Source organism: Dermacentor variabilis, unplaced genomic scaffold, assembly GCF_050947875.1.
Source record: "Dermacentor variabilis isolate Ectoservices unplaced genomic scaffold, ASM5094787v1 scaffold_15, whole genome shotgun sequence".
Classification (NCBI taxonomy): domain Eukaryota; kingdom Metazoa; phylum Arthropoda; class Arachnida; order Ixodida; family Ixodidae; genus Dermacentor; species Dermacentor variabilis.
In genome coordinates this window covers 7,088,437-7,099,661 of record NW_027460313.1, presented here as the reverse complement: position 1 = coordinate 7,099,661, position 11,225 = coordinate 7,088,437, and the positions used below count along the sequence as shown (strand labels likewise).

The following is an 11,225-nucleotide window of genomic DNA, read 5'->3' as shown; positions in this document are numbered from 1 at the left end:
TACAGCCGAAAAATGAGCCTCTTGCTTACCGTAATTGGTTTGGACTTGTGGCAAGATGAAGTTATTGGTGGAAGCAAACTTAGTAATATTTTTATTCCCTAGAGATGACGCAGAAATGGAAGTAAAGACGGTATGGTGAGTTACAACTTTAAAAACAAAACAGAAGAAGGTTAAATTTAATCAGTACATTAACGGAACGCATGCCATTAGAGTGCCGCAATGGAATTTCTCTGAAATCGCAAAGACATAGAGCTAGTGTTCTAATGGCCTAATTTCGTAGCGTATGAAGTGCAGTGAGTGTTGTAATTCTTCCCCCCCGCAACTTATGCGGCAACTGATATGACAGTGAACGAAGTCTTAATGTAAATACATATCACATCTCCCCAGACCAAAGTTTGATGGCTTTTTTGCAGGGATAAACACATTCACCACAACGACACGTACGTTATAACATCGCTATTGTTTATTTAGCGTTCACACTAAAACGAGGCACAAAGCTAATTACAGCCACCGACGACGCAGCGTGCGGGTCGATAAGCATTACGAACAGAAAGCGTCTTCCCAGGTGACTAGGTTCGTTCGCTGTGACCTTCCAGCGTCTGAACAAGTGGGTTTCGCGTGATCAGCAGTCGGCATCCGCCGCGATTTTTCAAGGGCTGAACAGCGTCGTTGTTATTAACGCGCTGATTGCCAATGCGGCGGCCAGCGCGCAAGCACCTGCAAGAGAGAAAAGCGCCATGCCGTAAACAGAAAGATTAGCCGTCTCTTATTGGTGACGCACTTCCGGGGCGCTTGAGGCATCGAGCTCAAGCTAGTAAGCTGGGTGTCCAATTACAACACGCTCTGCGAAAGAAAAGCCCAAATGACAACACTTGGCGTCGGTCGTCCCAAGTCACTGGGGACGCGCCTCGATTGTCAAAGAAAGTGTGAAGCGATGCAAACACGTGGGTGATAACCGAAGGCCCGCTTGAAATGGAGGCCCTACGCGTCTGCTATTCGACTGAAGTGTGAAGGTGCGACAGGCTTTTCAGTTTATTTCTGAGGGGCTGGTGGCTGCATCGGGAGGCCACAAGTGACACAGAAGAACGTTTCAGAGGACTCTAACGAAATTGAGCCATGGCACATTATGAACTCTGGTATTTAACGTACAACTGGGAAACCGCAGACTTTCGTAAGGACCAAGTACTCCAATCGACTTACGACTCTTTAACGTTCAGTTTGGCTTTTCAAACAATGAAACACAAAAACGAGAAGAAAAAAAGTGTGTAGGAAAAAGAAGCGCTGAAATATTTTGTCGAGTCAGCATAAAAAACATTTAGTTGAAGGGTTCGTTGCCGGTGCACTCCGCAAAGAGCATCTCCGGCCATTACAAAGATGTCGCGGTATAATCTTAGATCGCAAGAAAGCCCAAGTATTTCAACATTGAGGCAGCCTAAATAGCGTGGTGCAGGTGGCGAACAGGCCAGCGGAAGCTTAGCGGATGACGAACTAGAAGAGAACGAAGCATAGTGAATCCGGTAATTTGAACGGAAAACTACTTTCACGAAGATAAAGAACACTCTTCCTAATGATGAACGTCCGCCCAACTAGCCCCGTTCACTGCTTTACTCTTCCTAACTTACAAAAAGAAGGTATATCTGGCCAAAGCAGGCTTGTACCTGCAGCTAGGCAACCAAATCGGTGCTTGGAAACGAATCATTGCGAATAAATTTCGCTGCTCTTTTTGCGTGTACAGGCCCATTGATGCGCTCAAACACAGTCCTTGAGCCACGCGTGTTTAAAGTAATGTGTCCGTCTTCAGTAATCGTTTCTGGATTTTCTCTTTTACAAGAGTTCCTATCTTTATGCTAATAGCTGCCGCGGTGACTGCTCCGGGGAGCAAAGTAACGAACCGCATCACCAGAGTCAGCGGTCATACAATGATACGATTTCAGCTTTCTAACAATTCAGCGTGCCGCGTGCAGATGTCATTACCTTTTGATAAGCAACAAAAGCTCTATCTCCGAGAATACTATCAATGAGCGCGAAACCTGCCATTATATCTTTATACACGGTAAGCGCATGAGTGCCACGGGCATTCCAATACTACTGCGACGCTTTTCTTTAAAAGCAACCAAGAATAAAAAACAACATAATGTATTTGCAACTCTAGATGGTTTTGTCAAAGTCAAACTCAACACAGCGCCGTTACCTTCACATAAAGAAGCCCTAATTACAATATTTCTTTCGAAACAATTATTTCATGTTCTTTGAGCTGCACAAGCATCGCCGACACAAGCTTTGTGGAGTTGTTGACTGAACATAAACCTTTGTATTAACGTGACATGACCCATATTGCGTTAAGGTAGTTTTCTAGATTATAAGGCGGAAATATCAACACACTCATATCAATGAAGAACAAAGGCAAGAACGTCAAGCACGTATAGCGGCATCAAACTCTTGAAATGCTTAGAGAGGCGGGTGCAGGCACACTGGTAAAAGGCATTTTTACGTCAGCGCGATAAACAATGCGTTCAAGCAAAATAATACCGCGCAAGAGTTAACATTGTAAATGTAACTTATTGTCTTGGATGACCGACGATTGTTCACTCTATACCTCTTGACAAGTACATCGCAAATGAGCATCCAATGTAGCCAGAGCGCACGAACAAAACTGAAAACAGACCGCTAAAAATGATCGAGAGCGACAATAGCGCTGTGAAAATGTTACAATATTGCAGCATCCAATATTCAAAGCCCTGAGGCGATGGAAATGTGCCTTTCAAGTATTGAATGCGTAAGTATTTTATGCCTAGCCAACAAGGACACCCGTCCGCCCGTCAGGTAAGACGAATTGCTATTAATAAATTAACCTACATAACAAAGTTAATACGAAACGAAAAACATTGGCGGCGGTGAGTTTAGAAACTACGATCAGCCGTGTGTCTTACCCACTGGGCCAAACACCCACGCATGCAGAAGGTGAAGTTATATGAAGTATGTGAATGTGATATACCGGTGGTACAAAACAAATGTCATAGGAGAACACTTTCTAAGAAGGCTTTTTTGAAAGATTTGGCAATGGAGGAATAATACCCATCTCTCGGACCACATGTACAGCCACCTTTGGGCAGTGTATTCATCCGGAAAATTCTGATTTTTGCGAAATTTTTATGCCAAACCCGCCACATCCTCGATTCGTTTCAGTGGTTGCGGGATCCGCCTTCCGTTGGGACATTTCTTCACCAACCGAGCTGTCACCGATATCTGAAGGTTGATGCGCTTCAGGTCGCGCAAACCACACAAAGAATCAAGGAGTTGATAAGGTATGTTGAATGGCTAAATGGGTTTCATCTCGGTTGATAACGTTTCGACGCAGATGAATACGGTACTAAAAAGCGATAAGTGCTTATAATGATCGGAGCAATTCTGATAAGGTTAATAATTCTAACAATAAACTTCAGTTTCTAGTTTGCGCTCCTATAGTGTTTCTTTCTGGTACCTTGTTTTTTGCGTAATTTTTGATCGGTAAGGTTATAAACACCAATAAGGGTCAGCTCAAGTCCAATAAGGTTGATAATTAAGGACTGATAAGAGATGATAAGAACCGCATCACGTCCAAAAGGTTGATAAGGGCAAAGCCTTGATAAAGCTCGGATTGAGTTCGATAAGGTTGATAACTGTTAAGGGATGACAAGGGTCAGATCTTGTCCTATAAGGTTGATAACCACCGATAAGGGTTGACGAGGGTTGATATTGTTCGGACCAAGTTTCATAACATTGATGATCACTAATCACACCGGGCTACGTGTAGATGAGCGAATGGTAGAATGCTTATGTATACTTAGGCAATTCCCAGAGGAGTTTCTGTGTGAATTTTTAAAACTAGCTTTCAATGCTCGTCATCTTAGGGCTAACTAGGGACAACATTCGAGGACACAGGAAGCTGCCATTTCTTAAACGTTGCTCACTGCGAGAAGCGCGGATGAAGGCGCCGATTTGCTATTTTTTTCTTGACCAACCAGGCAAGAAACAGCGCCAAGTGCTATAATGAAGAAGTAAAACCATAAAATGAGCCCTTCCTACAAGATTTGAAGAACAGAGAAGCGGTAAGAGCAGAACTTTCTCTACAAATTTAAGAGAAAGGAACAGTTTCCTGCACTTACGATTTTCGGAAGCAGCGTTTGTGCAGTCGCAGACTTTGCACCCGCCTTCCTCCACCACGAAGTTCCCGCAACTGCACTCTATGGACTCCGGGCAGCTGGCGGACGCCTTTGCAACGGTGGCCTGGACGCCTGCGATGCGGAATTTGCGCACTTTTCACTGCACTTATAGATTACAGTCACGCGATAGAGGCCCATAATTTTGGGTCCTTCCAAGTCAAATAAACCAGTGTTCTTTCGTACATCACAGATATAGCTGATGAAAATTCCACATGTTTGTTGAAGTCCAAACCACTTTCTCCGCACTTACAATTTTTGCCGAAATTATTCTGCCATTTTCGCGACAACTTATTTCGTTCCGCAGCTGAGCAATAAAGGCTCAATGAAGATTTCTTTCGAAAGCACATTATATGATCAAGTCCTTCAAATGGTGTTTGTGGCAACAAAATGAATTGGTGTGACATAGCCCAATGAAATAGCCCATTTTTCAAATGTTCGAATACATCGAGTGCTTTTGGTACCAGCAAAGTCGACTAAAATTGTAAAGTTCGATGTTTTTCTTGTAACGCACGAAAATCCAGAAAAAATTTAGAAAACGAATGATAGCCTAGTTTACAAAGTATAGCCGAAAAATATTTGAAGCTTTGAAGGTTAAGCCGATCACCTGAAAGAAAAAACTCAGAAGCTGTTTTTTTTTTTGCAAGAAGCTTTGTGTTCAATGTCAAGAAAGTAGATTTGGCGTTGGGCATAAAAATATATATGGTACATCAATAGATAGCTGTACATGTCTGCTATACATGTCAGAATTTACATGTGTAGATATCGCCCTCTGCCACTCAAGCTCTTCCAAAATAACTCACTCCTGTTTAATGTAACGCAAATGGTTTCTTGTGCCTAAATATATTTGCCGGAATACTTTTAGGAGCACTTGTTTTTTAATATCTATCCTCAGTGACAAAACTACCTGTGCAAAAAATTTAAATTATTGTTGATGTCTACGGTTGCGAATACTATTCTCCAGTAGTGAGGCATTGCTACTGTAGATAAATTGTATTTGTGAAATGTTTCAAAAGAGGCAGAAAATTTTAAATATTCAAGGTTAGAAGATATATAATTCTAAGAACAGTATACTAACACTGTGTGGTATGCGCGGAACACAAACTTTACCTTATAATTAAATAGTGACTGAGAAAGTTTTTGACAATATAAAACGCAGTTTAGCAAGTGAGTCACCTGCTCTGTGTCTATTAAGACTGCTTCAGTGCATAATTTCTGCCTCAGTTTGAAGGAAACCACAATTTTTATGAAACTTGTGTTATTTCGAAGTATATTTTTCTCGCTATACATATAATTTTAGTGTGGACAGCGTGCCCTGACAAAATGCTGCATGCCAATATTTCCTGTAAACCAATTTTTTTTCTAACGATACGTCTTAGAAACAGAGATGTTGTTCTTCTGTTTTATGGAAGAAAAAAAAATAAGCTAAAATTTTTATGGAGCATATTTATCTTTAGCAGTGTCTGAAAGTTATGGACCTGAAATATTTGCTGTCATAAATTTAACAATTGGTTTATAAATATTTCTATAACAGGCGGCTTAGCCCCTCAGTGCAACATCTAAAGACAGATGGACATCGACTACCTTCATTGCGTTAAGTACCCATGGTGTTTCATTGAAAAATTATTTGAGCACATTATGCTCGACCATGACCGGGGTAGTTGGAGAAGTATGGGAGAGGCCTTTGCCCTGCAGTGAGCGTAACCAGGCTGATGATGATGATGATATTCGACCATCACATGTTTGAAATGATCCACTTGCATGCACTGCCCATTTTTTCTCCTCATTATCCTATGCGTGTTTCTATTTTGTTCCAGCAAGTATATTTTGTCAAGATTAATCGCAAATTGCTGTGCTGCAACGAACCTGATTGCCATGTTTTCACTGCATTAATCTGTTGTTTATATTTCTCACTGCCCACTATGCTGTCTGTTATTTGAGTTGTCGTCCAGTCACCACTTGTTTTCACAGCATCAAGTTGCGTTGTTATTTTTTTTTTCATTGCTCACAGACCGCTTTGCTGCTGAAGTGGTGGAGATGTTGGCCGTCCTGGTGAAAGAAAAAACACACTTTTTAGAAGGGCCGGTAAGAAATGCTTTTGATTTTATATTTTACTCTGGTGTGCTTACATATTTTGAATGTTATTACAGGATGTTTACCCGGCACTTATAAGCAAGGATTCAGAAGAAGGAAGAATCTTGTATGCAACATTAGAAGGGCTTCAACTAAAAGTCCTTGATTTGATAGGAGTATTTGTTCTCCTCGTGGAACGTTACTGGATTTTAAATGTCAAGTACACTGAAAAGAACAAAAATGTTTTCGCGTTCGTTGAGCAGTTCTGTGGTTTGGCATCATCAAGACCGGCAACACTTGTTACCGTACAGGCAATTTCTGGCATTAAGAAGGTGCAGGAGTGATTCGAAGCAATAAAATTCAATTCTACAGTTCCTGAAATGTCTGCTTGCTTCCTCTACTACATTGCAACGAGAAACCTGATATGTCTACGTCAATGCACCATTCCTGCGTTTTGCGTGTGCATGAGATCCTGATAACATGCTTGGACCTAGTGATATTTACTAGCCTAATGTGGCAGTGATATTACTTAGCTAATTAATACTTTCAGCTACTAAAAATGGTAGTGCTTTTAACTAGCCAGTTAGTATTTGGGTTAGTGTTACTTACCAGGTAGTTAGTACTTTCAACTGTCCTAAAAGATAGTGCTTCTAACTAGCCAGTCAGTATTAATTACTAGCTATTTAGTACCTTCAAATACCTTAAATGTCAGTGATTCTAACTAACCAGTTAGTGCTACTTATTAGCTAGTTAGTACTTTCAACTACCTTAAAGGGTAGTGCTCCCAACTCTCCAGTTATTGTCATTTACCTGCTAGTTAGTACTTTCAACCACCCTAAAAGGCAGTGCTTTGAATTAACGAGTTCGCATTGATATTAGTGTTGCTTACTAGGTTAAGGAGGTTAGGTTAGTGTTTAATACTACCTTCAGGAGGTAGTGGTTTTCACTACCACCACTTTTACTACCAGCATTTACTAACTTGGTAGTGTTTTGGGGAAAAGTAAATTGTTAGTATTTGGTTAGTGGTCATGCTTTCCCTTTTTTAAGAATGTAAGCCACAACGTGAAGCAGTGTTTTGTACAAATGCCCTGTCCACCACAGAGCTCTTGTTCTTTAGCTCCTGCGCTCTACAAAGGACTACGGATTCGCTGGCCGCCGAGACGCGTCATGCATCATAAATCGGACGACTCAGAAGCTTAGCTTAGAAGCAAGGCTTGCTACACTTCACTTCTTCGCGGACCATCTTTCAGCGCAAGAAAGGGCGCTTTCTCGCATTAAACTGCATTTGAGAGCACTTGAGGAAGCGAATTCACGTCCCTCTTGCGCAAGCTAGCACTGGTGTGCGTGATATTTCACATCGGTCACTTAGCCAGTTAGACATTGGCACACTTGCGTCGGAAAGGCTCAGAAACTGTGTGTTGTGGTGAAACCTCCGTGCGTGCTGCGGAGAAGCATCGCGACGCCGTCTAGTATGCACTCGGCTAATAGCGGCTGTTGCATTCGAGGTTCAGGTGCAAATTATTATCTGTTTTGCTCACCGTCTTACTTTTTTCGGTTGTTAGACAGATAACAGAAAAGAGGCTTCACATAAGACAGCACAAACCGATGCAACCACAAATTTGCACTTGTCTTCGCAAGCCAGACTTACCCACCGTGGTTGCTAGGTGGCTATGGTGTTGGGCTGCTGAGCACGAGGTCACGGGATCGAATCCCGGCCACGGCGACCGCATTTATATGGAGGCGAAAACACCCATGTGCTTAGATTTAGGTGCATGTTAAAGAACCCCAGGTGGTCAAAATTTCCGGAGTCCTGCACTGCGTCGTGCCTCATAATCAGAAAGTGGTTTTGTTACGCAAAACCCCATAAGTTTAAGCCAGAATTTTTGTATTCTTACAAATGACGAGATGTTTCAATCAAGAGGCTTCTCGAACCAGTGCTAACAAAGTGAATGAAGTGCAATACAGAGTGGAAGGGAGTGATTGCAACAAATACAACGCTTAGGTCGGCAAGCTGACATGCTATCTACTCACTCGGATTTAAATTTTGCGGTTTATCGTCCGGAAACAGCAAACGCGTTGGAGACGTCGCGGTGCGTTCGCGGCTTCGAATTGAGTTTGGGGAAGTGAAGATTTTTTTTTTTAACAATTAGGCAGCCGAAGCATGGCACAAGCGAGTCTTTGCATTCTGGCTACAATGGAGCCTGCTGTGGCCGCGCATCGAACACGCGATCTCGTGTTACTCAGCAGAATGTCGCAGCCACCGGGCAATGGCTATCTGAGAATCACCCGGAACCGCGAGGCTGGCTGCACTTGTGTGCCACGAAGTTCGAGTGCGTGCGCGCATGAGCCTGCAGTGAGTCTTAGTAACGCGGATATCATGCGCATCTGAATGAGTTCCAGTAAACGTGATTTGCTGGTGTATCCCACGTTCTTCAGAGTCCGGGGTACTGGATGGCAGCCTGAATGCGCGTGATTCAGAGCGCATCGAAATTTTTATCTACGAGCAGTGCCCACAAAAGAATGTAGCCTGATAATTATGCCAAAGATTCCTAACAAAGGTGAAGGAGCAATTAGGGAGCCTGGTTTTGCGATAAGTGTTGTCGGCAAATTTTTTGTTAGATGTGTGCACAGCAATGATCTATTAGTTGATTCGTCTCCACATTCAGGGTGATTCAAATCATCTGTTCATTCTTCTTTAGCACCCTTCTGGCGAAAACTGAAAACTATTAGGCAGACCGAGCCGCGATAATTGCAGGCATGCCACGTACAGCTTTTATAGCACGCGATTCCTATAAAGCTTGCGCGGCCTACAGGTACATTGAAGGATGAAGGAAACTCCGCGAAATGTGCTTCTTTCAGACCTCGATACAGACCAATGAAGCATAAAGAACCGTATTGGGCATATGCACGTCCTTATCCTGGGGGACCAGAAAAAAAGGCATTGCTAGATAACCTACGGGCGAACACGGGATAAAAAGATAGTTAATGGTTCTGCCATAAAGATAAACTATGTTGTAAAACCTCTTCAGTTTCAGTCCACCAAGAAATGTGCCTTTCTAGGGAATATTTCACAACATTCACGCTGACGCAAACAAGTAGGAAGTTGACGTATCCAAGATGAAAAAATTAAGGGAAAGCCCCGTGTAGACAGGCAAGGCCTTCACTAATCTTTGAAGTGCCAAGGCAGTCATTCATTCATTGCCTTGGAGCTTATACGAAGTGCAAGCAGGAGTAAAGCCGCTCGATGAAAACGCACAAAGTGACGTCTGTCGCGTGCGCCGGAATTCGCGGCAGGGAGCCTAGTTCCTCCAATCGCCACCGCGACGCCACCAGTCGGGGCAGGAGGCGGCAGAGTGGCAGCGATGTCACGACGCGAACACGGTCTGGGGCAGGTTTTGCCAGTGTGCAACGTCCACACAGCCGATAAATAGAGCTCGCTAAGCTCGCAATCAATAGAGATATGCTAGAACTTGACGGGACTGCCTTAGAGAAGTCGTTTACCTACCCCAAAATTTTCATTTAGCAGCCCTGGACACATACTATTTGCGACCGGCAGCGTGGGGAAATCAATAATAATAAAACCTTGCCTAGTATGTATGCTTATAACGGGTGAGCCTAATATTCCAGATAAAATGCCATGGAAGCCCTTTGATAGAATGATTTAAAGGCTCTTCACAATTTGTAAGCATATTTTATCGTCGCTCTTGTGTTCGAATTTGCTTCCACAATGTAGCGCTTTTGTGAGCTGGCAGGAAAGCTATCTACATTTAATTTAAAAACATCCCAATATATACATCTGTGACCACTGTATAGAAAACTTGATTCCAGACCGAATGAACAAGAGAGAGCCCTTGGTTCCCCAGAGAACTATTCCAGATAAAACGTCGGCTAAAGTGTTGCAGGAAAATAAAGTGCACTGACGACAAGGTGCTTAAAGAACTCAAAAGTGCCTTTGAGTGTAAAATGTCATGAGGCCCGCGAACGGTATTTCGCTGAAATACTTGGGCGTTTTGCATCAGAAAGCCTGCTTGGCGCACAAGGGCCATCGACGAATCCAGCAGGTGGCGTTGGGCACGACTTTCGCTACAGACAGCTGGCAAATTGCGCAAACATTTAATTACCACTTTCAAAGTGTGTTTTCAAAGCCGCACAACGATTGTGATGTCGCTCCCACAATAGATGGATCAAGCGGTCGGTCGAGAAGTCCCTCCAAGCGGCCGCTGCTTCTTCGGTGAGATACTATTTCCTGTTTTCTTCGAAGAATCAGTGCTGTGTTGAGACTTCGCTGTTGTCCAGAGACAACAGACATCCCGTGGGATACGTATGTGCTAAAGATCACGCACAATATCGCGTGGTTTTGCTGCGCTCCACAGCGCATCTGCGCCTACCACGGCGGTAGGCAGCAAAGAACACCGGCACGAGCCATATGTCCGACAGCGCGTTCCTAGGCGCATGAGTGCCGCAAAATCGGCACCGCACTCGGAAGTGCCACAACACGCGCCTAATGTCATCAAGCCGGCGACGCTAGTTTTCAACGCTGCCCTACCTTCCAGCGCACCTTCAGGGAATATGGCTGAGACAAGCGAAAGTGAAGCCAAGAAACCACGGTTTGACGACGACAGGACATCTACCTATGAGCTAAGTGAAGATGAAAACATAGACTGCGATGAAACGCCGTTCTCCGTGGCAACGTGTAAAAAGAAGCGACCTGAGGGAATTCAAGTGGTTTTTCGACCCTCACAGGAAGGACGAAACTTCTGGCAAGTGAATCCAAACCGCGCTGCGTCGGAAATTGTCTCCGCGGCAAAGGAAAAGGTACAGTCATTCCGCGTGAATAGAGATGGAAGTTTCTCTGCCAACGTTACTTCAGTCTAATCTGGAAGACATCTACTGTCGATGAGCGAAGTGGCTGGTTTGGGAGTCAAGCCATTGATTCCAGCATCTTATACCAAG

The 11,225-nt window shown here is 43.6% G+C and overlaps 1 protein-coding gene across 3 annotated transcripts in view; it reads right to left on the bottom strand.

The window, feature by feature from the left end:
- Positions 1-441: 441 nt before the first annotated feature.
- The window catches only part of LOC142567938 (papilin-like), a 604,722-nt gene continuing 593,938 nt past the window's right edge, over positions 442-11,225 (bottom strand). For all 3 annotated transcript variants that reach the window (XM_075678027.1, XM_075678026.1, XM_075678025.1), the window contains 2 exons: positions 4,146-4,274; positions 442-717 (listed from right to left, as the gene is read on the bottom strand). In XM_075678027.1, the coding sequence (XP_075534142.1) occupies positions 650-717; positions 4,146-4,274 (197 nt within the window). In that variant the 3' untranslated portion in view covers positions 442-649. The remainder of the gene's footprint in view (positions 718-4,145; positions 4,275-11,225) is intronic.